At 41.5% G+C, this 27,618-nt stretch overlaps 1 protein-coding gene across 1 annotated transcript in view; it reads left to right on the top strand.

The window, feature by feature from the left end:
* Positions 1-27,211, top strand: part of LOC120989835 (microsomal triglyceride transfer protein) — a 110,964-nt gene extending 83,753 nt beyond the window's left edge. The window contains exons 11-17 of the mRNA XM_040418189.1: positions 2,259-2,471; positions 3,347-3,558; positions 5,712-5,809; positions 6,442-6,563; positions 16,373-16,600; positions 21,986-22,109; positions 27,073-27,211. Of these exons, the coding sequence (XP_040274123.1) occupies positions 2,259-2,471; positions 3,347-3,558; positions 5,712-5,809; positions 6,442-6,563; positions 16,373-16,600; positions 21,986-22,109; positions 27,073-27,083 (1,008 nt within the window). The 3' untranslated portion in view covers positions 27,084-27,211. The remainder of the gene's footprint in view (positions 1-2,258; positions 2,472-3,346; positions 3,559-5,711; positions 5,810-6,441; positions 6,564-16,372; positions 16,601-21,985; positions 22,110-27,072) is intronic.
* Positions 27,212-27,618: the final 407 nt, after the last annotated feature.

The following is a 27,618-nucleotide window of genomic DNA, read 5'->3' as shown; positions in this document are numbered from 1 at the left end:
CTGTGCCTGATTACTGTATTGACCCTTTACTGCCTGCCCTGACCTCGGACCTGTTTCTTAGATTTGCATGTACTCTGCCTGTCCTGACCATGACATATTACTGACTACAAATTTGCATCAGTGTCTTTTGACCACCACATGGAGGCAACTCCAAGAGGTAGTGGCTTGGTGCATTCCCTGCAGCAAAGAACAGATCCCTGTATAGGGGTTAAAATCAGGAAGCCACCATAATATCACCCTTAGGTATAAACAAAAGCCACATTCATTGGTTGGCACAGTTGGTAATAGTGGAGAGATTTCTTTTTTGTGAGTCACTATTTGTTAAATACTCAAGCTATTCTAGAACTTGGAATTGTAGTATTTGGGTATTAGGAATTCTAGTAAATCACCAGCATTCACACAGACATTTGGGGTAAAAAAAGAGAAAACAATCAGTTTATTATAGTTAAAAAGAGAATTTCATTTTAGATACATTTTAGATATCGATGACTGTTTTGTCCTTTACATAAACTTCTGTTGACTGTGAAGAAAAGACAGTTAGAAACATAGAAACATAGAATGTGTCGGCCGATAAGAACCATTTGGCCCATCTAGTCTGCCCAATATACTGAATACTATGAATAGCCCCTGGCCCTATCTTATATGAAGGATGGCCTTATGCCTATCTCATGTATGCTTAAACTCCTTCATTGTATTTGCAGCTACCACTTCTACAGGAAGGCTATTCCAAGCATCCACTAGTCTCAGTAAAGTAATACTTCCTGATATTACTTTTAAACCTTTGCTCCTCTAATTTAAAACTATGTCCTCTTGTAGCAGTTTTTCTTCTTTTAAATATTCTCTCCTCTTTTACCTTGTTGATTCCCTTTATGTATTTAAAAGTTTCTATCATATCCCCTCTGTCTCGTCTTTCTTCCAAGCTATACATGTTAAGGTCCTTTAATCTTTCCTGGTAAGTTTTATCCTGCAATCCATGTACCAGTTTAGTAGCTCTTCTGTGAACTCTCTCCAAAGTATCAATATCCTTCTGGAGATATGGTCTCCAGTACTGCGCACACTACTCCAAATGAGGTCTCACTAGTGCTCTGTAGAGCGGCATGAGCACCTCCCTCTTTCTACTGGTAATGCCTCTCCCTATACACCCAAGCATTCTGCTAGCATTTCCTTCTGCTCTATGACATTGTCTGCCTACCTTTTAAGTCTTCTGAAATAATGACCCCTAAATCCCTTTCCTCAGATACTGAGGTTAGGACTGTATCACTGATTTTATATTCTGCTCTTGGGTTTTTACGCCCAAGGTGCATTATCTTGCAACATTAAATTTTAGTTGCCAGATTTTTGACCATTCCTCTAGTTTTCCTACATCCTTTTCCATTTGGTGTATCCCTCCAGGAACATCAACCCTGTTACAAATCTTTGAGTCATCAGCAAAAAAAACACCTTACCATCGAGGCCTTCTGCAATTTCTTTGATAAAGATATTAAACAATATGGGTTCCAGAACAGATCCCTGAGGTACCCCACTGGTAACAAGACCATGGTCTTAATATACTCCATTGACTACAACCCTGTGTTGTCTGTCCCTCAGCCACTGCCTAATCCATTCAACAATATGGGAGTCCAAGGACAAAGACTGCAATTTATTGATAAGCCTTCTATGTGGGACAGTATCAAAAGCCTTACTAAAGTCTAGATAAGCGATGTCTACTGCACCTCCGCCATCTATTATTTTAGTCACCCATTTAAAAAAAATCAATAAGATTAGTTTGACATTATCTCCCTGAAGTAAACCCATGCTGTTTTTCATCTTTCAATCCATGGGATTTTAGATGTTCCACAATCCTCTCCTTAAGTATGGTTTCCATTAATTTCCCCACTATTGATGTCAGGCTTACTGGCCTATAGGTGCCTGGTTCCTCCCTACTACCTTTCTTGTGAATTGGCACAACATTTGCTCATTTCCAATATTTTGGGACGACTCCTGTTACCAGTGATTGGTTAAATAAATCTGTTAATGGTTTTGCTAGTTCACCGCTAAGCTCTTTTAATAGTTTTGGGTGTATCCCATCAGGCCCCTGTGACTTATTTTGTATTAATTAGTTAGCAGCTCTAGAAAAGGAATCCACACTACTGTACAACACTGAGTGAAAGCCTTCATGCTATCTCACATTTCTCAGGTGTGAGGGAAGGACATCTACAAAATTACAAGTAGTAAACATGTCAGAAGTATGAATATTATTTGCATTGTTTGCTTTACAGGCAGTTTTGGAAGCCAAGAAGTTAATCTTGGATGGTTTAAAAAAGGCCGAAAAACCCTCTGATGTTAAGATATATCTTCTAGCACTGAAAAATGCCAATCTGCCAGAAGGAATTCCATTCCTGTTGAAATATTCAGAATCCGGGGATGGTCCGGTCAGCAGCATTGCTATTAGTGCTCTTCAGAAATATCCTATCACCTTCATCACTGATGAGGTAAATTAACAAAGATGCCTTCTAGCTACAGTATTACAGACAGACATATGTTTGTATTTGTATATACATTTGTGCTTGAAAATTTGTGAACCCATCAGAATTTACTTTATTTCTGTGTAAACTTTGCCTAAAATTGCATCAGATTTTCACGCAAGTCGTAAAAATAGAGAACCAAAGCAAACAAATAAGCCAAAATATTAGACATTTATTTATTGAGGAATATGTTCCAATATCACATGTCTGTGAGTGGCAAAAGTATGTGAACCTTTAGAATTAGCAGGTAATTTGAAGATGAAATTAGAGTCAGGTGTTTTCAATCAATGGGAAGACAATCAGGTTTAAGTGGGAGACCTGTTTTGCTTAAAGAACAGTGGAAGTATATCATGGCATGAACAAAGATTTCTGTGGACCTCAGAAGAAGAGTTGTTGATGCTCTGCCACCTCTGGCATAGCCTAATGGGCTTATACCTAAGGCAGACCAAGGAGCCTTTATTAGGTTGACTTTAGGTCTACCCAATGAGTAGAGAGAGGGAGCTCACTACATCTGCCAAACTTCTTAGATTCTGTAGTCGCTATTAACAGCAGCATCCTAAAGGTTAAACGACCAGGCTCCTGCTGTAGATGTACAGTTATGCCATGGTGTGTTAAGGGACTAATATTAGACACCATATTACAGTTTTTTAGGAATCTGACAGAAAAAGCCTCTGTATGAAATCGGAGGCATACAGTATAGTTGGGACCTCATGCATCTCTATGGCTGCCTTACTTCAGCTTTGTACAAGAAGCCTTACCTTTGTTATGAATTATATATAAACTATAAAGCAGTGGCTTTAAAAAGTATTCAATTTTGCTAACATATTTTTGTATTGACCTAGATAAAAAAGGTCATGAACAGGATCTACCACCAGAACTATAAAATACATGAAAAGACAGTGAGAACAGCAGCAGCAGATATTATACTGAACAGTCAGCCTACATATATGGAGGTTAAAAATCTGCTTCTTTCTATTGGCGAGCTTCCACAAGAGATGAACAAGTATATGCTTTCTGTGTTCCAAGATATTCTTCAATTTGAGATGCCAGCCAGGTACATGAATATATAAATTTACTGAGAGAAATGTTGATGAGGATTAGAGGATGGCAGCCACTGAGAAAAAGTTGTTCACGGTACCATAGAGTAAGCTGATTATAGCACTTACAGAGGCACTTACCAAAAATTTTTCTGCCCCCCCCGGTAAGTGAGCAGGCATACATAATCACTTAACAAATAGTTTTATTAATGTATTTTCAGCCTGCTGTATTAAATTATTTCACTGGGCACAACGAAAGTAACACTAGAGTGTCCGGAAAACATGTCGGATCAAACCACGTGTTGCCAGTCTCACCGATCTCCTTCCACCTGTTGCGGGAACGTCCGTGACACATCCAAATAAAAATAATATATAGTACCCAAAGTGAGGTTGGCCTCTGCTGGTTACCTAGTGGGACAGGTAGTAAGGCCGCCACGGCTATCTTGAAAACGCGCCAAATCTCGTGCACACTGATGTGATGATATTACCACGTCGGCGCACTGATGTCATCACTGATGATGTCACCACATCCAGCCAGTGCACTGGGTTCATGGCAAATCAAATTTTTCCTGAAATTCAGACAGAATTCCACTTCATTAACTTTGATTCGCTCAACACTAGGGACAGGTGTGAAAGACCACTAAATAGCTTCCTCAGGAGGAAATCCGCAGAATTCTCAGCTTACCTGAAATGTACATTTCCTGCACCAGCCCACCACCATCAACTCATGCACCATCCTTAATCAAACAATAATAATATAGTTATATGATGTCTGTTAACTGCCAAACCACCATACACCACCAAAGATAATAAATATTAACCCATAATCATGTTAGACGACCATGGAGAATAGAAACTAAAATGATTCTCTGGGAATAGTATAGTAATGCCCTCGAGCAACCTGTCCAAGAATTTGAATAGGACAAGTTGTCTCCACTTCTACAGCTCCTTAGGAGGGAAGGGTGAAAAGGAAGAGGCCACCCTACACTGAGCACCAGTGTGGCATTCACTTTGTGGTGAGGAGATGTCATAAGGCTGCGCAGCCTGCCAGCATATCTCATGTACAGTACGATCTTTCCATTACTATCTATTGTGGATCAGGTCCTTTTACAATAGACAATAAACACGTGATCTTATGTTCTAACTGAGAAGCCTGACAGCAACAGGGACCAGAATCGCATCCCTACTCCTCGTTCCTGTCAAACTGCTCAGCCATGATAGAAGATTGCATGATTATTATCTATTGCAAAATACGTGCTCTACAATAGGTAGTAATGGAACGATCATAGATGAGATATTTTGTCAGGTTGAGCAGCCTGACAGTACATCTCAGCAGTGTGACGTGAAGGCAGGTGCTGCAGCGGAGTGCAGATAGGCCTTGCCCCCTCCTAAGCAGCTGCAAGAGTGGAAGCGACCCCTTCTAGTCACATTGTAGGACGTGTTGCCAGAGGCCTTATCTATACCATTCCTGTAGAACCTCTTCAAAGAGTCTGTCACCTCCATAATCGGCACACAATGTAGGGTAGGTGCCCTGAAACACAACCATATCTTTATTGTGAAAATCTGGTCTTCAACTCCTTACAAATACTTATTTTTATGCCAATAAGGTTTTCAATGCACCATAATTCTGCCAATAATGCCACACGACAATAATGCCTTCATGTTGAATTGTTAGTCCCTAAGATTTCAGGAGCAGTGATTGTGAGGGGGAGCCCAAAACCTTATTTGCATAAAAATGAAAAGAACCATTCTGAGGATTGGAGGATCAAATTTTCACGAGAAAGATTTGGTTATATTTCAGGGCACATACCCTACTTGGCGGTATGCTTACTTTGAAACTGAGTTTGGAAGTGACATACCTCCTTTAACGAATTCACTCTAGATTATCAAAGATGCTACCTTTTAACTGCTGAGTTGCTATAGTGTGTAACATTAGACTGAGAGGGAAGAAGTATTTAGCATTTTCTATAGTGGACACAAATGGCCTGGAATACATTATAATAGAATCTAAAGTGACAGCTAGTAGTATGTACTGCCCAACATTACATATGTAAAGAAGAACAAGACTGCAGGAAGCTGCTTGTATGATTGAGTAGTAATTTCACTATGACTTGAGCTAGGACCTGTAATTCACTGCTAGTAACATGTATATGTCTATTCTGTACTTTAGTAAGCTCATTCGGCAAGTGTTGAAGGATATGAAGGTGAATAACTATGATCGCTTTTCAAAGCTTGGATCCTCATCTGCTTACTCAGGATATGTGACACGTAAGTTGCTATTGGTTATGATTAGGCTTCAATAAGACAGCCATAACATGAGCACTTTTTACTGTCCATATTACAGACTCAAATCCCGGGCAAAAACGTGAGGATAGTGATACGAACTTACAGCTTCATAGATCCCTGTGAAGCTGCTCGCTTGAGTCACTAGACCCTCAGTCAGACAGGGATTCGCTACTATTCTACTTAGAAACTAGATGTAGTGGCAAGATACTAATATGCATCACAATGTACTAGTACATCTATGTAGGAGATCCTATGGTGGGCCCAGTCTCTGAAGTCTCCTCAAAAGTCCAGGAGAAAAATCCCATTAGGAGCTCCTTTTGGAGCTAATCGTTTGCCACTAGGCCCAGAGAATAATTCCCTCTGGTGGTCTCAAGTAGCCCCAGTCCAACACTGCTAGTTTATAACATATCGATGATCTTATAGGAATTTACCTTTAGTAAATGGTTGTGATTTATGCGCTTGTAGATAACAGGATTCCTTATGGATAGAGAGGGGTTTCTTCTGAACAAACCACAAAGTAATTGCATTTCTCTCTATGATTAGTGCTTTGCATTTGTATTCAATAACACGTATACATTTTTACTAGTGATGATAACAATGCTTCCCTCCATTAGGAGGCCCTGACTCATCAGCAACGTACAGTCTTGATATACTATACTCTGGATCTGGCATCCTCAGAAGAAGCAACATGGATACCTTCGTCTATTCCAAAAACACTGAGCTGCATGCCATTCAGGTAATCGGATATGTATCCAACTTAATTATCCAAGCAGCCTGCAACATACCCTTGCAGAACTTGTCCTTTAGGCCTGCTCACTCCGTGCATTAAGAGCTTCCGGCAAGATCTGTAGCCTGACTCATTGTATTTCATGCTAAATTAGCAGCTCAACAGCTGTCTATTTCTGAAATCCACCTCGTGGAGGGGTAAAACACATGCATGCTATTCTCCAAAATGTTTACTGACTGTTCCCATGTGGCACAGTGTTTCTGTCTTGGTTACTCTTGTTCCAGCATGTAAGTTGTTACAAAGTGTGAGATTATCATGTCCTTTGGTGGGTAGCAGGCTATGTTACCAAGATTGCCTACCTGTTATAGCTTTAATGGCCTAATTTTTTATTTGTTGGGCTGACCAAATACATTTTGTGTTCTTTTCCTGACACAACAAGCTGGATTTTATATTTTTTAGGGGCAATTATGAAAAAAGATAATATAAATAAATATATACCGTATATACTCGAGTAGAGGCCGACCCGAATATAAGCCGAGGCCCCTAATTTTACCCCAAAAAATGGGAAAAATTATTGACTCGAGTATAAGACTAGGGTGGGAAATGCAGCTATAATGCAGAGTGTATGTGTATATAATGCACACACTCTACATTATATACACACATCTGCAAGAGGGTGACTCAGATTGATGGGAGTCTGACTCTGACTCCCTGTATTTAATGCAGAGTGTGTGCATTATATACACACACACTCTGCATTAAATACAGGGAGTCAGACTCCCATCAACTGGGCATTTATTTTAATTTTTTTTTATATTTATCAGGTTGTTTATTTTTATTTTTTTGTTCCCCCCCTCCCTACTTCATACTTGGCCAGGGAGGGGGGGCTGTCCAGGGGGAGGGGAGGCTGTGCAGGGGCCGGTACTTACTGCCGGTGTAAATCTCACGGTCTGCTCCCAGTGTAAATCTCGTGGCCAGAGTGTCTTGCGAGATTTACACTGGGAGCTTAACAGAGGTGCCGCGCGGACGTGCTGGGAGCTGACCGGAGCAGCTGTAAAGGTAAGTAACAGCTTCTCCGGCCCCCAACATGTCATGGTCTGTATTATGGCAATGTAAGTTGCCATAATACAGACCTAGACTCGAGTATAAGACGAGGGGGCTTTTTGAGCACAAAAATATGTGCCAAAAAACTCGTCTTATACTCGAGAGTATATATATATATATATATATATATATTTATATATTTTTTTATATTAGTGTTAGTGTGACGCACAGACAACGGCCAGGGGTCCCTTAAAGTAAATATTATTCGTGACGCCAGTTGCAGTGAAGCAACAAGGGCATAGGGCCCACTTTTTTAGTGATACTATGGTAGATGGTACCCAGGTGTAGGGTAGCCTATAATGTCCCTTAATGTTTTGTGCACGTGTCACGGTGCTCCTACATGGATACGCTGGACCACAGGTGTTGTCGTCTGAAGCAGAAAAAGGGGAAAAGTTAACTTGGGGATGAGGAATAAATTGAGTCCAGACCTTGTGATGAAGTTGAAAAGCAGCTTTACTTTCAATAAACGTTTCTCCAAACGATTTACAGACTTTATCTTGGCTCCCAGCAGGCTTTTGCATGAACAAAACAGTGGCAGGCAAACTCCTTGTTGCTACATCTGTCGATCTCTGGCTCTGCTGTGCTGACAGGCTTAAATAGAATCTCTGCTTCTGCAGGATGCTGCAACTTCTCTCTGTAGCCTGACTCTAGCTTAATCCAGGGAACTGTCTTCCTGGCTCTTGAGGCTCTTGAGGCCCCCATGCTGCGGCCTCTCTATCCAGCAGGGCTGAAGGTGCCTGCTGCACACCCTTCCTTGGAAGGGGGTAAGATGAACTGACTCTAACTAGTCCCTGCCCTCCTTAGAGAGAGGTGAGAATGGAAAGAAGGGTTCCATTCTCTCTAAATGTAGCTCTGCCATGCTTGCTGCCACCTTCTGGTGAACCAGGTAAATTACATGAATAAGAACAGTTACCAACATTAGAAATGCAGTGTTTGGACCTGAAATAAATGTATAAGTTGACATTGCATTAGCCCATAGGAGAAAGTAGCAGAGTGCGGAAGTGGTAATGGCTCTCCGGGACATTACACTAGTTGAAGGACCCGGCTTCACACGGGTATATTTCATCTATTTCATTTAATGTTTGCATGTGTCATTAAAATATATCGACAGTATCCACTATAACAGTGACAGCTACAGTACTCAGACCCCTTAACAGTGACCTCCACAGCCCCCACCCCTTAACACTGACCCCCCACCCACAGTGCCCCATCTCCTTAAAATGGGACCTCCACAGCAGCCCACCTCCTTAACTTTGAGCTTCACAGCAGCCTTCCCCTTTAACAGTGAATTCCACAGCACCCGACCCCCTTGACAGTGACCTCCACAGGGGCCGCCCCCTTAACAGTGACCTCTACAGCACCCGCCCCTTAACACTGTCCATAGATTATAGTCCCCTTAACTGTGACTTCCACCATTCACAGCCCTCTTAACAGAGACCTCCACAGCAACTGCCCCTTTAACAGTGACTGCCACAGTACTCCGCTCCCTTAAGTGACCTCACAGTATCCCCGTGCCCCTTTAATAGTGGCTTCCACAGTCCCCTCCTTCCTTAAAGGATAACTGTCGTATATATATTTTTTGGAGTATTGGATTGTGGTGATTAATATCACCTTGGTGGCCCTATTTCAACTTTTCACTGTGTATTCAATTACCCCTAATTCCACATTTTTGTTCCCTGTACTGCCTATTTTTACCTGTGCTTAAAATAGGGTTGCTAGGCATGGTCCGTCTATCTGTTTATAGACGGAGCACGCAGTGTGCAGGCTCACATTACTGACAGCCAGGGACTGTAAGTAAATTATTAAAGCCAGGTCCTCCCCAGCAGCTGATAACAGTGCCTGGGCTGTGTGCACTTCTCCATGTCCCTGCGCTTGGCAGACGCTCCCTCATTCAGCAGAGCTGGAGAATGCAGAGTTGAAGCAGCGCACAACAGGGAAGGGAGATCTGCCATCTGCTCAGTGTATAAATGAAAGCAACATGTGGTAAGAGGACCCCTTTGTGCTGCAGGAGATTAACCCTTTAGGGGGAGGGCTCTGGTTACTGACACTTTTGGGGGGCTATTGTTACTGGCTAGTGAGCGCAGGCGGGATTAGCCTCAGGGTGAGAGCAGTGGCGGCCATCTTAACTGAATAGTGAAATTGTAGTTTTATGCAGACTGGTTGCTAAGGGCTGAATCTTATTAAATATGGGGTAAGTCAGTCTAATAGTGATTCTACTGAATACTGATTCTGGAATATCATGTTATTAGTAACTACATATATGAAAATTGAAATTAGGCTCTAAAGGTGACAGTTATTCTTTAACAGTGACCTCCACAGTGGCCTTCCCCCTTAACAGTAACATCCACAGCACCCTCCCCTTTAACAGTGACCTCTACAGCACCTGCCCCTTAATACTGACCTCCATAGCAGACCATCCCCTTAACTGTGACCTTCACCGTTCCCTACCCCCTTAACAGAGACCTCCACAGCGCTCGCCCCTTGAACAGTGACCTCCACAGCAGCCGCCCCTTTATTAGTGATCTCCACAGTAACCCGTCTCCTTAACAGTGGTTTCCACAACACCCCGCCCCCTTAACAGTGGCCTCTACAGCAATCTGCCCCTTAACACTGACCTCCATAGCGGACCATCCCCTTAACTGTGACCTCCACAGCAGCCTGCCCCTAGGGTGGCCAGAGGTCCAGTTTTAGGGCGGACAGTCCGGCTTTCAGACTGCCTGTTCTCCATCCGGCGCAAGGCCTGGACTGACACAGGGACATCCTTTTGATCAGCTCACTCTCAGACAGCAGCACTGAGCATGAGCTGCAGGGAGAAAGTCACCCTCCCTCCCACCCCTGCAGCTGACAGAAGTTGATTTTTAACTTCATTTTTTCAATCCCCGTTGGCTGCAGAGTGTGAGGGGTGTGGCCTAACCGGGTCAGGGGCTTGGCTTAGCGGGATCGGGGGCAGGGTTTTTAAGTCCGTCTTTTGAGGGAGGCCTGAATGGCCACCCTACCTGCCCCTGAACTGTGGCCTCCACAGCACTCCGCTCCCTTAACAGTGTCATCCACAGCAACCTGCCCCTTTAAAGCTGACCTACAGCAGTGAAGAAAAATGGCTCGGTTGTTATGGAAACCTGGTTTAAAACTGTGTGTATGTGGAGATTAAGGGCCTGCAAGCTTCTATTGGCTGATAAGGGTCATGTGACCAGGCTTCTATTGGCTAATGCTTTTTTGGGGAATATCTCAGGAACTGTACGTGCTAGAGAGCTGAGACCCGGTCTACAACCTTCCCGGACACCTGATGTACCTGGGTGCCAGATTTCATGATTGTAAATGCGACGGTGCGGATTCCTTTAGCATACATACACACATACACACATAGATACATACAGTCAGCTATATATATATATATATATATATATATATATATATATATATATATATATATTACACTCACCTAAAGAATTATTCGGAACACCTGTTCTATTTCTCATTAATGCAATTATCTAGTCAACCAATCACATGGCAGTTGCTTCAATGCATTTAGGGGTGTGGTCCTGGTCAAGACAAGACAATCTCCTGAACTCCAAACTGAATGTCAGAATGGGAAAGAAAGGTGATTTAAGCAATTTTGAGCGTGGCATGGTTGTTGGTGCCAGAAGGGCCGTTCTGAGTATTTCACAATCTGCTCAGTTACTGGGATTTTCACGCACAACCATTTCTAGGGTTTACAAAGAATGGTGTGAAAAGGGAAAAACATCCAGTATGCGACAGTCCTGTGGGCAAAAATGCCTTGTGGATGCTAGAGGTCAGAGGAGAATGGGCCGACTGATTCAAGCTGATAGAAGAGCAACGTTAACTGAAATAACCACTCGTTACAACCGAGGTATGCAGCAAAGCATTTGTGAAGCCACAACATGCACAACCTTGAGGCGGATGGGCTACAACAGCAGAAGACCCCACCGGGTACCACTCATCTCCACTACAAATAGGAAAAAGAGGCTACAATTTGCACGAGCTCACCAAAATTGGACTGTTGAAGACTGGAAAAATGTTGCCTGGTCTGATGAGTCTCGATTTCTGTTGAGACATTCAAATGGTAGAGTCCGAATTTGGCGTAAACAGAATGAGAACATGTATCCATCCTCTGATGGCTACTTTCAGCAGGATAATGCACCATGTCACAAAGCTCGAATCATTTCAAATTGGTTTCTTGAACATGACAATGAGTTCACTGTACTAAAATGGCCCCCACAGTCACCAGATCTCAACCCAATAGAGCATCTTTGGGATGTGGTGGAACGGGAGCTTCGTTCCCTGGATGTGCATCCCTCAAATCTCCAACTGCAAGATGGTATCCTATCAATATGGGCCAACATTTCTAAAGAATGCCATCAGCACCTTGTTGAATCAATGCCACGTAGAATTAAGGCAGTTCTGAAGGCAAAAGGGGGTCCAACACCGTATTAGTGTGTGTGTAAAATATATATATATATATATATATATATATATATATATATATATATATACACTGCTCAAAAAAATAAAGGGAACACTTAAACAACACAATGTAACTCCAAGTCAATCACACTTCTGTGAAATCAAACTGTCCACTTAGGAAGCAACACTGAGTGACAATCAATTCCACATGCTATTGTGCAAATGGGATAGACAACAGGTGGAAATTATAGGCAATTAGCAAGACACCCCCAATAAAGGAGTGGTTCTGCAGGTGGTGACCACAGACACCTTCTCAGTTCCTATGCTTCGTGGCTGATGTTTTGGTCACTTTTGAATGCTGACGGTGCTTTCACTCTAGTGGTAGCATGAGACGGAGTCTACAACCCACACAAGTGGCTCAGGTAGTGCAGCTTATCCAGAATGGCACATCAATGCGAGCTGTGGCAAGAAGGTTTGCTGTGTCTGTCAGCGTAGTGTCCAGAGCATGGAGGCACTACCAAGAGACAGGCCAGTACATCAGGAGACGTGGAGGTGGCAGTAGGAGGGCAACAACCCAGCAGCAGGACCGCTACCTCCGCCTTTGTGCAAGGAGGAACAGGAGGAGCACTGCCAGAGCCCTGCAAAATGACCTCCAGCAGGCCACAAATGTGCATGTGTCTGCTCAAACGGTCAGAAACAGACTCCATGAGGGTGATATGAGGGCCTGACGTCCACAGGTGGGGGTTGTGCTAAGAGCCCAACACCGTGCAGGACGTTTGGCATTTGCCAGAGAACACCAAGATTGGCAAATTCGCCACTTACGCCCTGTGCTCTTCACAGATGAAAGCAGGTTCACACTGAGCACATGTGACAGACGTGACAGAGTCTGGAGACGCCGTGGAGAACGTTCTGCTGCCTGCAACATCCTCCAGCATGACCGGTTTGGCATTGGGTCAGTAATGGTGTGGGGTGGCATTTCTTTGGAGGGCCGCACAGCCCTCCATGTGCTCGCCAGAGGTAGCCTGACTGCCATTAGGTACCGAGATGAGATCCTCAGACCCCTTGTGAGACCATATGCTGGTGCGGTTTGCCCTGGGTTCCTCCTAATGCAAGACAATGCTAGACCTCATGTGGCTGGAGTGTGTCAGCAGTTCCTTCAAGACGAATGCATTGATGCTATGGACTGGCCCGCCCGTTCCCCAGACCTGAATCCAATTGAGCACATCTGGGACATCATGTCTCGCTCTATCCACCAACGTCACGTTGCACCACAGACTGTCCAGGAGTTGGCAGATGCTTTAGTCCAGGTCTGGGAGGAGATCCCTCAGGAGACCGTCCGCCACCTCATCCGGAGCATGCACAGGCGTTGTAGGGAGGTCATACAGGCACGTGGAGGCCACACACACTACTGAGCCTCATTTTGACTTGTTTTAAGGACATTACATCAAAGTTGGATCAGCCTGTAGTGTGTTTTTCCACTTTAATTTTGAGTGTGACTCCAAATCCAGACCTCCATGGGTTAAAAAAAAATGATTTCCATTTTTTTATTTTTGTGTGATTTTGTTGTCAGCACATTCAACTATGTAAAGAACAAAGTATTTCAGAAGAATATTTAATTAACTGAGATCTAGGATGTGTTATTTTTGTGTTCCCTACTATTCATTACAATAGAGACATCCAACATGCTCCTGTTAGCTTGCAAGAGGTTAACCCTTTCAAGACCGGGTAATTTTCTATTTTCGGTTTTTACTCCCAGCCCTCCCAAAGACATAACTTTTTTATTTTTCCATTCACATACGCATATGAGGACTTGTTTTTTGTAGGACAAGACATAGGACTATTTACGGTTACATATAATGTAGTGGGAAGCTGAAATAAAAAATCCAAATGGGGTGGAATTTATAAAAAAAAAAACACCATTCCACCACAGTTTTATGTGTTTGTTTTTTACACTTGTTACTTTCATTCTCCAGGGTCAGTATGATCACAATAAAAACACATACTGTATGTATAGTTTTTCTTGTGTTATAATACTGGAAAAAAGAAACAAAAAATTCTAGAATTTTTTTTTTTCTGTGCATCATCCTATTCTGATCCCCATAACTTTTTTTATTTTTATGTGTACGGAACTGTTGAGGGCTCATTTGTTGTGGGACAATCTGTACTTTTCGTTGATACCATTGGGGTGGGGTGTGTGTGGCTTTTTGATCACTTATTATGAAATTTTTTGTGGCAAATGAAGCGACTAAAAAAACAATTGGCCATTTTGACTTTTTTCCATATTGCCATTTCCCATATGGGATAAATATTTTTATATTGTAATAGTACGGGCGTATTTGCACACAGCAATAACCAAGATATTTAGTTTTTTTTAAATTGTTTATGCATTTTTATTTTCATTTTGGAGAAAGGGGAGTTATTTGAATTAAGATTTTTTTGATTTTAAAAACTATTTTTTTGTACACTTTTTAGTAGTTCCCATAGGGAACTACAACAAGCAATTATTAGATTGCTTTTCTCGTAGACTCCAATGCATTAGCATAGGAACTAATGTGCATCAGCCTCTTATTACTCGGAAGGACAGAGGCTGCAGCACACACACCTCGGCTCCCACGATCCTCACTAGGGGGAGCCAGTGCACAGCAGGGAGCGAGCTTTTTATCCTCACAGATTGACCACGACATCTGAGGGGTTAATGTATGCGATGATCGCATACATTAGTCTTTAATACCCAACCGCCGACGTAAATTTTCGTGAGCTGGTCGGAAAGGGGTTAAAGAGGACCTGTCGCCCTTCCTGTTATGTTTGTTTTAGTACCTACTTGCATTCCCCATGTAATAACAATTCTGGAGCATCTATTCTTATGTATGTATGTTGTGCCATTCCTCTGTTATTGCTACAAGAAGTTTATGAATTATAATTACCAGCAGCTTGCAGTAAAAGTACAGCTGGGTGTTACCAATTGATGGCGTGTCCCTGTACAGTCTGATACTAGTAGAACTGATTTGACAGAGTCAGATACAGCCACTACTGGTAACAATTTATTTGTAAACTTCTAGCAGGAATAAAACCGGAATAGCACAACATGGAGACATAAGAACAGATTCTCCAGGATTGTTATTATATGGAGAATGCAAATAGTTGCTAAAACTGCCATGTCAGGTCCCTTAAAGGAGTTATCCCATGACATGTAAAAAATGAAAATCAGACATCATGTAGCACCTGACAATCTCTTTCTAACAAAGCTAGAACCAGCCCTGTACCTCACATGGATCCAGAGATCTCCCCATTCATTGCTCTGCTAGATTGATATCAAGCTGGCAGCTCAAGGGGAGTGTCTTTTCTGCTGCAGCTCAGGGGGCGTGTCCATGCTCGCCCTATCACAGCTCAGAAGGAAGTTGAAGGATGAAACTGAGCATGTGCGGCCCTCTCAGTGAGCAGGACAAAGAAATAAGAAAAAATCAAACAGCAGGTGGCGCTATACAGATACATTTTATTGAATAATTCAGTGGGTATACAAAATTTTTTATTACATGCAGTTACAAAAGTATTCAGATCCTGGTCAACACCTTTAAGATAAGGTCAACTGAATTGGTAGGCTGAGGTAAGAGTCAGTATGAAACTAAGAAGTTCTTTAAAGGGGTTGTCCAAATTATTTTTATTGCTGACCTATTCTCAGGCCAATCAGCTGGTTGAAGAGAAGGCACGGGCAGTGCCAGGACTGCTTTCTTTTCATTTTTTACCTGCTTGCCATCACAATAGCAGTGGTGAGTAGGTATACCTACCGTACAAGAAGCCGTCACATTCACTTTTATGGGACAGCTCATTTCCATACACTTGAATGTGTCTATATGCGGCTACGCAGTAGACATGTTGTAAATTCAGTCTGTCGGGTCTTTCTTGTATGTACTGATATTGTTTGGAATTGTTTTCATGATAAATTGGAGTTATTAACCAATGTAGAACTTAGGTTAGAGTGGACACATCTGTGTGAAGGAACTATGGCAACATGGTGACATGTAAAGGAACATGTCCTCAAAGATACATGATTGGGTCTTTGCACACCCCGCACAGTAGTTCAGGTACAACATTTAAAACCACTCCAAATTTACCACATGTAGTCCTAGGTTTAGTCACCTTGGAGTCTATCGCTTGTAAAATATTTGTTGTTACCAAAGGTCATAATTTGCGTTCGCTTCCCTAGTCTGAGCAGATAATGAAACTGAGCAGACATTTGGTCTAGGCATGTAGACACAATACATTTACTATAGTAAACACCCTCTTGTGTTTAGGTTGTGATTGAAGCACAAGGTCTGGAGAGTTTAATAGCTGCCACTGCTGATGAGGGAGAAGAAGACCTGGAGTCCTTTGCTGGAATGTCGGCCATCTTGTTTGATGTTCAGCTTCGGCCTGTAACCTTCTTCCAGGGATACAGTGATTTAATGTCAAAAATGTTCTCAGCAACTGGTGACCCAATAAGTGTGGTGAAAGGGTTGGTTCTCCTAACAGATCACTCTGAGGTAAGTTACACCAAACCTTGCATATTTATATATGGTATTTTATGTACATGCATCTCCAAGTATTTTGTAGGATACAAGGCCAAAGTGCTCTGGGTACATTCATGTTCTGCTCCATACCTCTACACGAGACACGCGGATGATGCTGTATACATTTCTAACACCTCATTGAGTTCTCATATTGCATTTCTTAGTGCTAATTCCCCTTCAGCGAGCTTGCATTTTGCAAGCATACATGTTTTCACTCTATATTTTACATTGGTTCTTGCAACTCATCCCAGTATTGTATATCACCACTCTAGCAACCCTGTCATAGAGTCTGAGAAAAATACACTGGGAATATTTTTTTGGTTCTACTTGCAGTTATCAGTAAGGGTACGACCACACGGCATGGTGGTGATCCGGTCGGGTTACCGCCTTTCTGCAGTCAAGAACCGTGCGGCCAATAAGTCCGCAGCTGCCTTTCATTTAGTCGGTCTTCATTGTAAATGGCCGCGTGGTATTCAAGTTGCCGGGTGGCTGTTAACTAATGAAGACCGATAATATACTGTATATATAAAGGCAGCTGCGGCAAATTGGCTGCACGGTTCTTGACCACAGCACAGCCTCAGCCCGACTGGATCACAACCGCGCCATGTGGTTAAACCCACATCAACGTGTGAGAGCACATTCACATTTTACGGGTTTATGGCGTGGATTTGCCACCCTGGATTTTCATGCAGAAAATCTTAATTGTTTTACAGTACTACCAAAGGGAATGAGATTTCTTAAATAAAAAAAAATAAAAAAGCATAAACTGACCTGCAGAGCAAAATTGAGATCTACAGGATGTAAATTTATGCTGCTGATCTCCACCACGCCATTTCCGCCATTGTGATGCAGAGGGTGAAATTCACTGCCATTTCTGCAGCAAAAACCACATGTAACTCACATGAATGATTTGCAGCCAAGGAGTGTGGTCATTTACATGGAGTGTGGTCATACCCTTAAAAAAAAGCATAATCAATTGTGAAGAAGTAAAAATGTGTAATCCAGAGATCTAGGAGTACAGGCTGCAAAATATTTCAGCCATAGTTTCTCTGACTTAGGCCTCATGCACACGACCGTTTTTTTTTTGCGGTCCGCAAAACTGATTTCCGTTGTTCCGTGACCGTTTATTCTTCCGTGGGTCTTCCTTGATTTTTGGAGGATCCACGGACATGAAAAGTGAAAAAAAAAACTAAGACAAGTTTGCATTGAAAATCATAGGAAAAACGGACACGGATCACGGACGCGGATGACTACCTTGTGTGCAAAACATTGACCGTGAAAAAAATAGGACGGGTCATATTTTTTTCACGGACTGGAAAAACGGATCACGGACGCGGAAGCCAAATGGTGCATTTTCCGATTTTTCCACGGACCCATTGAAAGTCAATGGGTCCGCGGAAAAAAACGGAAAACGGAACAACGGCCGCGGATGCACACAACGGTCGTGTGCATGAGGCCTTATTCAAAGGGCCTTATATCGAAAAGATAGACATGGCCATATATTAATTTAACAAAGTACAAAAAAGCAGCACTTTAAATCTCATTAAAATCAACAATCTTTATTGAATAATTAAGAACATATTTATAGATGAATCCACAAAAAAAGCAGAGCACGCACGACATTGACAATGCACACTTATTCTCTACCCAGTCAAAATAAATGTTCCTAAAAATTCTAAGTTAGGACTTTATTAAAGTGGTGCATGCTCTATCGCAAATTAGGGCACTAGCCAAACTTTGGTCGTTGAATTTCTTTTATTTGCAGAGTGAGGCCGGGTTCACATCACTGTTTATTTTTCTGTAGGAGATCCTTTATTTTAAATGGAAAAAAACCTCCAGCATGCATATTGGTATTTTTTTCTAATTTGTTGTGAAACTTACAACAGGAAGTGCAGCCATTTTGACAGTATGTTCTATAAATAAAAAATGAATATGTACCCTCAGCTTTTGAGATGTACAGTACATTTGGAAAGTCTTTAGACCCTTTCCCTTTTTTTAACATTTTATGTTGCAGCCAAAAAATGTTTTCCCCCATTATTTCAACATAACGAGAAATTGAAAACAGAATTTTACAAATGTTTACAAATTAAAAATGTAAAATTAAAATGTCCCATAGACATGTGTTCCTACCCTTTGCTATGACACTTGAAATTCAGCTCTGGATGCCTCCTATTTCTCATAATCATCTCTGAGATGTTTCTACACTGTTGTTGGAGTCCACCTGTGGTAAATTCAGTTGAATGGACATTATTTGAAAAGACACACCTTTGTCTATATAACGTCTAACAGCTGTCAATACATATCAAAGCAAAAGCCAAGCAATGAGGTGGAAAGAGCTGCCTGTAGAGCCCAGAGACAGGATTGTGTGGAGGCACAGATCTGGAGAAGGGTACAAAAATATCTGCTACACTAAAAGTTTGCAAAGGCACAGTTGCCTTCATAATTCATTAAATGGGAGAATCTTGGAACAACCAGGACTCTTCCTAGAGCTGGCCACCTTACTAACTTAAGTAATCAGGGTAAAAGGGTCTTGGTAAGAGTTGGTAACTAAGAAACCAATGGTTACACTGTCTGAGCTCAAAAGATCCTGTGTGCATATCGGAGAAACTCCAAGAAGGTCAACCATCACTGCAGCATTCCATCAATCTGAGCTTTATAAGAGTGGCCAGAAAAAAGCTTCTCCTCAGTAAAAGACACATGGAAGTTTGCAAAAAAGCACCTAAAGGACTCTCAGAATGTCCTTTATTGAACTGTTTGTCCTCAATGCTAAGTGTCATGTTATGAGGAAACCAAGCTGAATGGAACAAAGCACAGAGATATTCTTAATGAAAACCTGGTCCAGAGTGCTATTACTGGGCTGAAGGTTTACCTTCCAACAAGACAATGAACATAAGCACACAGCCAAGACAACACAGGAGAGGCTTATGGACAACTCTGTGAATGTCCTTGACTTGAACTCAATCTAACATCTATGAAGATACTATACTTGTAAATAGCTGTCCACTGACAGTCCTCATCCAACTTGACAAAGCTTGAGAGGATCTGCAGAGAAGAATGGCAGAAAATCCTCAAATGCATGTGTGCAGACCTTGTGGCATCATAGCCAAGAAGACTGTAGGCTGTAATCACAGCCAAAGGTGCTTCAACTAGGTTCTGTATAAAGGGTCTGAACACTTTTGTCAATGCAAGAGTTTAGTTGTTCCTTTTCAATAAATTAGCAAATATTTTGAACATTGTTTTTACTTTGTCATTATGGGGTATTGAATGCTGGATGATTTGGAAAATGTAAACTTTTTTATTCTAGAACTAGGCTGCAACATAACAAAATGGAGGGGTCTTAAGACTTTCCAAATGCACTCTACGTAAAAGAGAACTTATGTTGGTGGTGGTAGTAGTAGCTAGTAACAACTTTATATACTGTGTAAAACATCAATGTTTTTACATGGTAGCAAAGAGTTCACAACTATTGACTACACTGAGATATAGCAGGCCATGCCAATGACTTGCAGTACATTGTGACTGGCTCTGCATTGGTACAATACTTTAATGTTATCATGGTACGTAATAATAGAATATTGCTTGTCATAAAAGATTCAAGCACAGATTTTCCTTAACAAGTTAAAAACATCCATTCAGGATCAGCTGCTGCACCAAAATATAAGAAATGCTGTTTGTATGTAGTTTCACAAACATGTGGTCCATATACTAATATCATTACTGCAACATGAAACAGCGAGGAGAGTTTTATAGAGGACGTGTTACCACTTCTGGCATGTCTATTTCAGCAAATACTTGTATTCCCCATGAAATAACAATCGTATAACTTTTTTCTTTAGGCTGCTTTCACACAGTGTTTGATCAGTGATTTCCAACTATGATTGTGAGCCAAAACCAGGTCAAAAACACATAACAGGTGAAGATATTTCCATTATACCTTATCCCTGTGTATACGGTACTTTAGTCCTGGTCTTGGCTCACAATCACGGATGGATACCATTGACCAAACAGAGAACAAACACTAACTGTGTGAATAAGGCCTAACTCTGTATTGTGCTGTTTCTCGGTTATTCCTCCTGAACAGGGGCAGATTGGGAACTTAATGTGGCCCTGAAAAAAACAAAAAGTGGCCCCAATGTTGTAGGTGGGTCCAAATTGACAGAAGGTGGTGCTCAGAATACCATTCCATAGAAACAAATACCCCAGTGTGGCACAAAATACCTTCCCAGAAGCTGTCATTCTGTGGTGGATATCAATAGCTGCCATGTTCTGTCCACCTTCTTCTCCTTCAGTTGTCTCTAATATGTTTATGGAGCAGGGTGCTTGGGAGGTGAGATGTGGGCCACAACACCAGGCCAGCCTCATCTTCAGTATGCTGCCTGGACTTCCTCTAATAATGATCTCTGTTGTTTCCCTAGTAGTATGTACGCGTCCAGCAGCAGTGAGGAGGGCTTGGGTGGCCCTATGAGCATCAGCCCACCGGAAAATTACCTGTAGGGTCTATGGCCAATCCGCCCCTGCTCCTGAATGTTTAGGAATAAATTGACCATTAGGTGTTACCATTCTCCTTTTCAAAGGGATAGGCGCCTACATAGTTAGATACTATCAGCATTGAATGGACAGTGTGTATAGGAACATAACTCCAACTGGTAACAATAACAACCAGTTGTCAATTTATTCATAAATTTCTAGGAAGACTAACATAGGAACAGCACAGTTTAGAGATCTAAGGAAAGATGCTCCAGAATTGTTATTTCATGGGAAATACACTGTCAGGAGAGCTATCAGGTCCTCTTTCAAGGGAACTTCTCAGGAGCTTCATTGAAGCAGCATGAAATACTGACAGGCCCCCGGTGGCAAAGCAATTATATTTACTCTGAAAAGTTGCAGAAACTTTAGAGAAACATGGTTTAAAAAGGAGACCGGAACGGGGAGAAACATCATGAGGGTGGCTTCCCTCTCAGGAAGAAGCTGGAGGGGAGCCGCCCTTGGACCTCCATCTTCATGTTCTCTGCTCCGAAATACTGCAGTGCTTTAGAGAAAAACATAGCCTACATAGCCAATATTTCATACTGTACTTAGTAGGGGCAGCATGAATCTCCTGACAGGTTTCTTTTAAGTACATTTATGTTTCTATTCATAGCACAAACCAGTGGTTTGCACAAGTTATCTTTTTCTTTTTTTTATATGTTGTCAAACTCTATGGCCTGCATATATAGATATTTTTGTCCTGGCTGTTACATTAAATACATATTCATGCAAGCATTTATCTTAGTGATATTGTGAAATAATAAAGTAAAAACAGTTTTCAGATTGCCCACCCCTCGGTCTGATAATGACACCATGCTTTAACTTTTCTAGACTATTCAGCTGCAGTCTGGCTGCAAGCCAGTGCAGAGTTCCAAGGCGGACTGGCCATTGATATCTCTGGAGGGATGGATTTCAGCCTTTGGTACAGGGAATCCAAAACCAGTGTTAATAATCGGTAAGAAAACCTGTTCCACACTCTTTATCTGCATGTACAATAAATCACTTGCTAGGAGCATCTTCCTAATAGGATTTTGTCAGTAATCTGTTTGCTGCTTTTGTTTCTCGAATCACTGCAAAGGTGCACTACAATATATGCAAATGAAAATACAAAGCACGCTAGATGTTAAAATGAGACTTTAGCCAATATATTCCGTTCAAGAACATATCGGAGCCCGCACACCCCGTCAAGGTATCTCAGTTGGCGCAGGACCTACTGCTAAACCTACCTATAGTGTGTGAACACTGTCTGATAGGTGCTAAGATCTGACTCACAGCCAAGCTACCACAAACCTCCAAAGTAAGGTCACAAATACAATGGGAGGAGGGAAGAGTCTGTGAGCCCCACCTATAACAGGCTAGTGTGACACAGGCTACCAGGTGCACCAGAATGTTACCAAAGATAAAAAATGGCACATTCCATAAATATAGAGACAAATCACTGAATAAAGTGGCCTGAATGGGAGGAAATTCTTAGAACCCCAAATACTGTAGCGTATTTATAACCGGGGGAACAAAACCTCCACATGTGATCCGCTGCAAATGCCAATCCCCAGCAAATAATGCATACAATGGAGGATGCCGGCAGCGGACCACATGTGCCACAAAAAAATCCTACACAATATAGAATAATGTGTGGATTAAACTATGAGAATAAATAAATCACTGAAAAGGTGCACTACAATGTATGCAAATGAAAATACAAGGCTTGTATTTTCATTTGCATATATTGTAGTGCGCCTTTGCAGTGATTTATTTATTCTCCTAGTTTAATGCACTATACTCTGGTGGTCCACATCCACTGGCATCTTGTGATTTGTCTTTTTAGACTGCAACAGTATTAGTAAATCTGCCCCAATGTTTTAAATCAGCAAATGGTAACAGAGTATACAGTCAAGTCCATAATTATTGGGACATCGACACAATTCTAACATTTTTGGCTCTATACACCACCACAATGGATTTGAAATGAAACGAACAAGATGTGCTTTAACTGCAGACTGTCAGCTTTAATTTGAGGGTATTTACATCCAAATCAAGTGAACGGTTGTAGGAATTACAACAGTTGCATATGTGCCTCCCACTTGTTAAGGGACCAAAAGTATAGGACAATTGGCCTTCCCAGCTGTTCCATGGCCAGGTGTGTGTTATTCCCTCATTATCCCAATTACTATGAGCAGATAAAAGGTCCAGAGTTCATTTGAAGTGTGCTATTTGCATTTGGAATCTGTTGCTGTCAACTCTCAAGATGAGATCCAAAGAGCTGTCACTATCAGTGAAGCAAGCCATCATTAGGCTGAAAAAAACAAAACCAACCCATCAGAGATGGCAAAAACATTAGGTGTGGCCAAAACAACAGTTTGGAACATTCTTAAAAATAAGGAACGCATCGGTGAGCTCAGCAACACCAAAAGACCCGGAAGACCACGGAAAACAAACTGTGGTGGATGACTGAAGAATTATTTCCCTGGTGAAGAAAACACCCTTCACAACAGTTGGCCAGATCAAGAACACTCTCCAAGAGGTAGGTGTATGTGTGTCAAAGTCAACAATCAATAGAAGACTTCACCAGAGTGAATACAGAGGGTTCACCACAAGATGTAAACCATTGGTGAGCCTCAAACAGGAAGGCCAGATTAGAGTTTGCCAAATGACATCTAAAAAAGCCTTCACAGTTTGGAAACAACATCCTATGAACAGATGAGACCAAGATCAACTTGTACCAGAGTGATGGGAAGAGAAGAGTATGGAGAAGGAAAGGAACTGCTCATGATCCTAAGCATACCACCTCATCAGTGAAGCATGGTGGTGGTAGTGTCATGGCGTGGGAGTGTATGGCTGCCAATGGAACTGGTTCTCTTGTATTTATTGATGATGTGACTGCTGACAAAAGCAGCAGGGTAAATTCTGAAGTGTTTCGGGCAATATTATCTGCTCATATTCAGCCAAATGCTTCAGAACTCATTGGACGGCGCTTCACAGAGCAGATGGACAATGACCCAAAGCATACTGCAAAAGTAACCAAATAGTTTTTTTTTAAAGGGAAAGAAGTGGAATGTTATGCAATGTCCAAATCACCTGAAACCAAAAAAGACCAACCAATAACCCAAAGAAAGTTAGGAAAATACTTCGTTTTATTATTACATGAAATATACACAAAATGACTAAAGGCACACGGTCATGGGAAGACGGGGCACCCCGTGTAGTGGGGAAATAATCTCCACCCTCGCACGTACCGTACTAACAAGAGAACGGACCAGAGAATCCAAAAATAGTCAGCCACACACTAATGGGTCCAATATAAATTACCCAAGAATGACATAACTGGATAAACATCCAAATAGATGTGCATAGTATCGAATGCTACCAATGCCGTGTCACAGTAAACCCCTAAAAATACAATGGTCAGCCTACAATTGATGAAAAGCAAAGGTCTGGTCGCAACTGTATGAATATAAAGCAGAGCGAAGGCACGGCAATAGTAGGTATACTAAGGAAATATCTGATACATGATCACACTAAGAACAAACATAGGAATGCGTCAATTACCCATGATGTGTGGAAGCACCGGGTGTCTGGACAGAGCTGTACCTTGACGCGCGTTTCGCCAGGAAAAGGCTTTGTCAGGAGGTCAGTCACCTGACCTGAATCTGATTGAGCATGCCATTTCACTTGCTGAAGACAAAAATGAAGGGAAAATGCCCCCAAGAACAAACAGGAACTGAAGACAGTTGCAGTAGAGGCTGGCAGAGCACCACCAGGGATGAAACCCAGCATCTGGTGATGTCTATGCGTTCCAGACTTCAGGATGTAATTAACTGCAAAGGATTTGCAACCAAGTATTAAAAAGTGAAAGTTTGATTTATGATGATTATTCTGTCCCATTACTTTTGGTCCCTTAACAAGTGGGAGGCACATATGCAAACTGTTGTAATTCCTACACCGTTCACCTGATTTGGATGTAAATACCCTCAAATTAAAGCTGACAGTCTGTAGTTACAGCACATCTTGTTCGTTTCATTTCAAATCCATTGTGGTGGTGTATAGAGCCAAAAATGTTAGAATTGTGTCGATGTCCCAATATTTATGGACTTGACTGTACAAGCTAGGATATCTGCATAGTATGTTGGATTGTAAAGAAATAGTGAGAATGAATAGAGAATCAAGGTCATACCTTTTGGATCTTGCACCATTTTTAACCCCTTAACGCCCAGCGCCGTACATGTACGGCGCTGGCGGGGTCTTTAAAGATGGCGCCCACTCCTGAGCTCCTGAGCGCAGTAATGCCGATCGGACATTTAACCCCTCAGATGCCCGTGGTCAATCCTGACCACGGCACCTGAGCGCGTGAAACAAACTGAAGCGCGCGTGCTCCGGCTCCACGTTGTGGCGATCGGAGGAGTCGGAGCATATATGCAGCAAACCCCTGTCTTTGTAAATGACAGGAGGCTGCTGCATAGTATTTCCATGGAGCCCTTGCATGTAATAGTAGTGAAATTGTCCTAGATTCAATGCAAGTGCATTGGAGTCTATGATAACAGCAATCTAATGATTGCAGTTATAATTCCCCTATGGGAACTATAAAAAAGTGTAAAAATAAAAAAATACACATCATGGGTTGTCGCGATGGGTGAAAACGCTATAGTATAAAAACAGAAAAATATATTCCCCATACAGCAAAACGGAAAAAAGCGTCCAAATGGCCGATTCGCCATTTTTGGTCGCTTAATTTTCTACAAAATTTTTTAATAAAAAGTGATCAAAAAGTCATACACACCCCAGAATGGTATCAATGAAAAGTTCAGATCGCCCCGCAAAAAATGAGCCCCCATACAGCTCCATACACATAATTACAAAAAAGTTATAGGGGTCAAATATGCCAACAAAAAAATTAAACTTATCGCGGATTCATACTGGCCTGTAGAATAAAAGTAACCAGTCAGTTTTATCGTACATCGAACGTCGTAAATAAAAAAAAAAAAGTAAAATTGTGGTGGAATTGCTTTATTTTTGCAATTTCACCCCATTTGGATTTTTTTTTTCGCTTCCCACTACATCATATGCAATATTAAATGGTGGCGTTGGAAAGTATACTTGATCACAAAAAAACAAGCCCTCATATGGCTATGTGAACAGACAAATAAGAAAGTTATGGCTCTGGGAAGGCAGGGAGCGCAAAACAAAAACGCAAAAAAAAAACAAAAAACTCCGGGCCTGAAAGGGTTAAATTCACCCCTTCCCAACATCGGGCATACATGTATGCTGGATGTCTGGACTTTAAAGATGGAGGCCGCTGAGAAAAAAAGTGGGCACAATAGCCACCAGGTGCCTGAGGTTTTACCACAGGATCTTAGTTGGCTTTTTCTGGGAGCGCTACAAACTGCCCCCCCGCAACAAGATTGCAAGAGCCGGTCAGTTGTTATAGTGGCCTCTGATTTTCTGAAGGATCCAAGGCCTGTTACAGCTAAATTCCTATAAAGCCCTGACTTTGGCAGGGTTTGATAGAAACATAGTGAATCTCCCATAAACAGTGGTAAATCAGTCTGATTGCAGATGATTCAGATGATTGCATGTTAAAGTCCCCTAAAAATAAATGTAAAGACATTGTAAAAAGTATATAAAAGTGTGTGTGTGTGTGTGTGTGTGTGTATATATATATATATATATATATATATATATATATATATATATATAATTATTTAAATTGCACCCCTTTCCCTCTTTTAAAAATAAAGATCATTGTCATCACACGTGTCAAAATGCTAGAACTATTAAATTATAAAAGGACTTATCACCGTACAGTGAATGGTGTAATGGAAAAAAAAAATCAAAATGGCTGAATCACAGATTTTGGGGCTCCACTTGACCTTCCCAAAAAAAATTGAAAACTCACTGATGTCATGTTATCTTTTACTTTACAGTGGGGCTATAGTTATTGTAGGAAACATAACCCTAGACTCGGAATTTGCTAATGTTGGTATGGAACCCGCCTCGAAACAGAATCATCCTTCAAACTTTATTACACTGTGAAGTTTTCATCTATCCATTTTGGTTTGCATGCAATGGATAAAGGGACATTTCCCTTCAGGTAATTCCTTTTTTAGCCCATTTGAGATACGTACTGTAAGTGGCATGTATGGTAAATGACAGAATAATTTCCTGAACATTTTAGGATATGTAAAGTGATTCTTGTCAGCAATAATAAAGGTGACCTTGTCTATTAGAAAAAATATATAAAGGACAGCAGAGAGGGATAGCTTCTTCTGAATCCTACTACTGTATATGTAAAGATGACAGGGTTGGCAGGGTTGTCAACCCATCCAGAGATTTCTCGATAGTCCGTTAAAAATAGGCAACTTTATTTTGTGTCCGTGAAAAAAATAGATTTTTTTTTATTTTTATTTTTTTGAGGATGGTTTTACTTAACTAGATTATTTTGGAGGTAATTATGATCATTTTACAGTCAC

This window comes from Bufo bufo, chromosome 2 (assembly GCF_905171765.1).
Source record: "Bufo bufo chromosome 2, aBufBuf1.1, whole genome shotgun sequence".
Lineage (NCBI taxonomy): Eukaryota > Metazoa > Chordata > Amphibia > Anura > Bufonidae > Bufo > Bufo bufo.
This window is presented reverse-complemented; position numbering and strand designations above follow the sequence as displayed.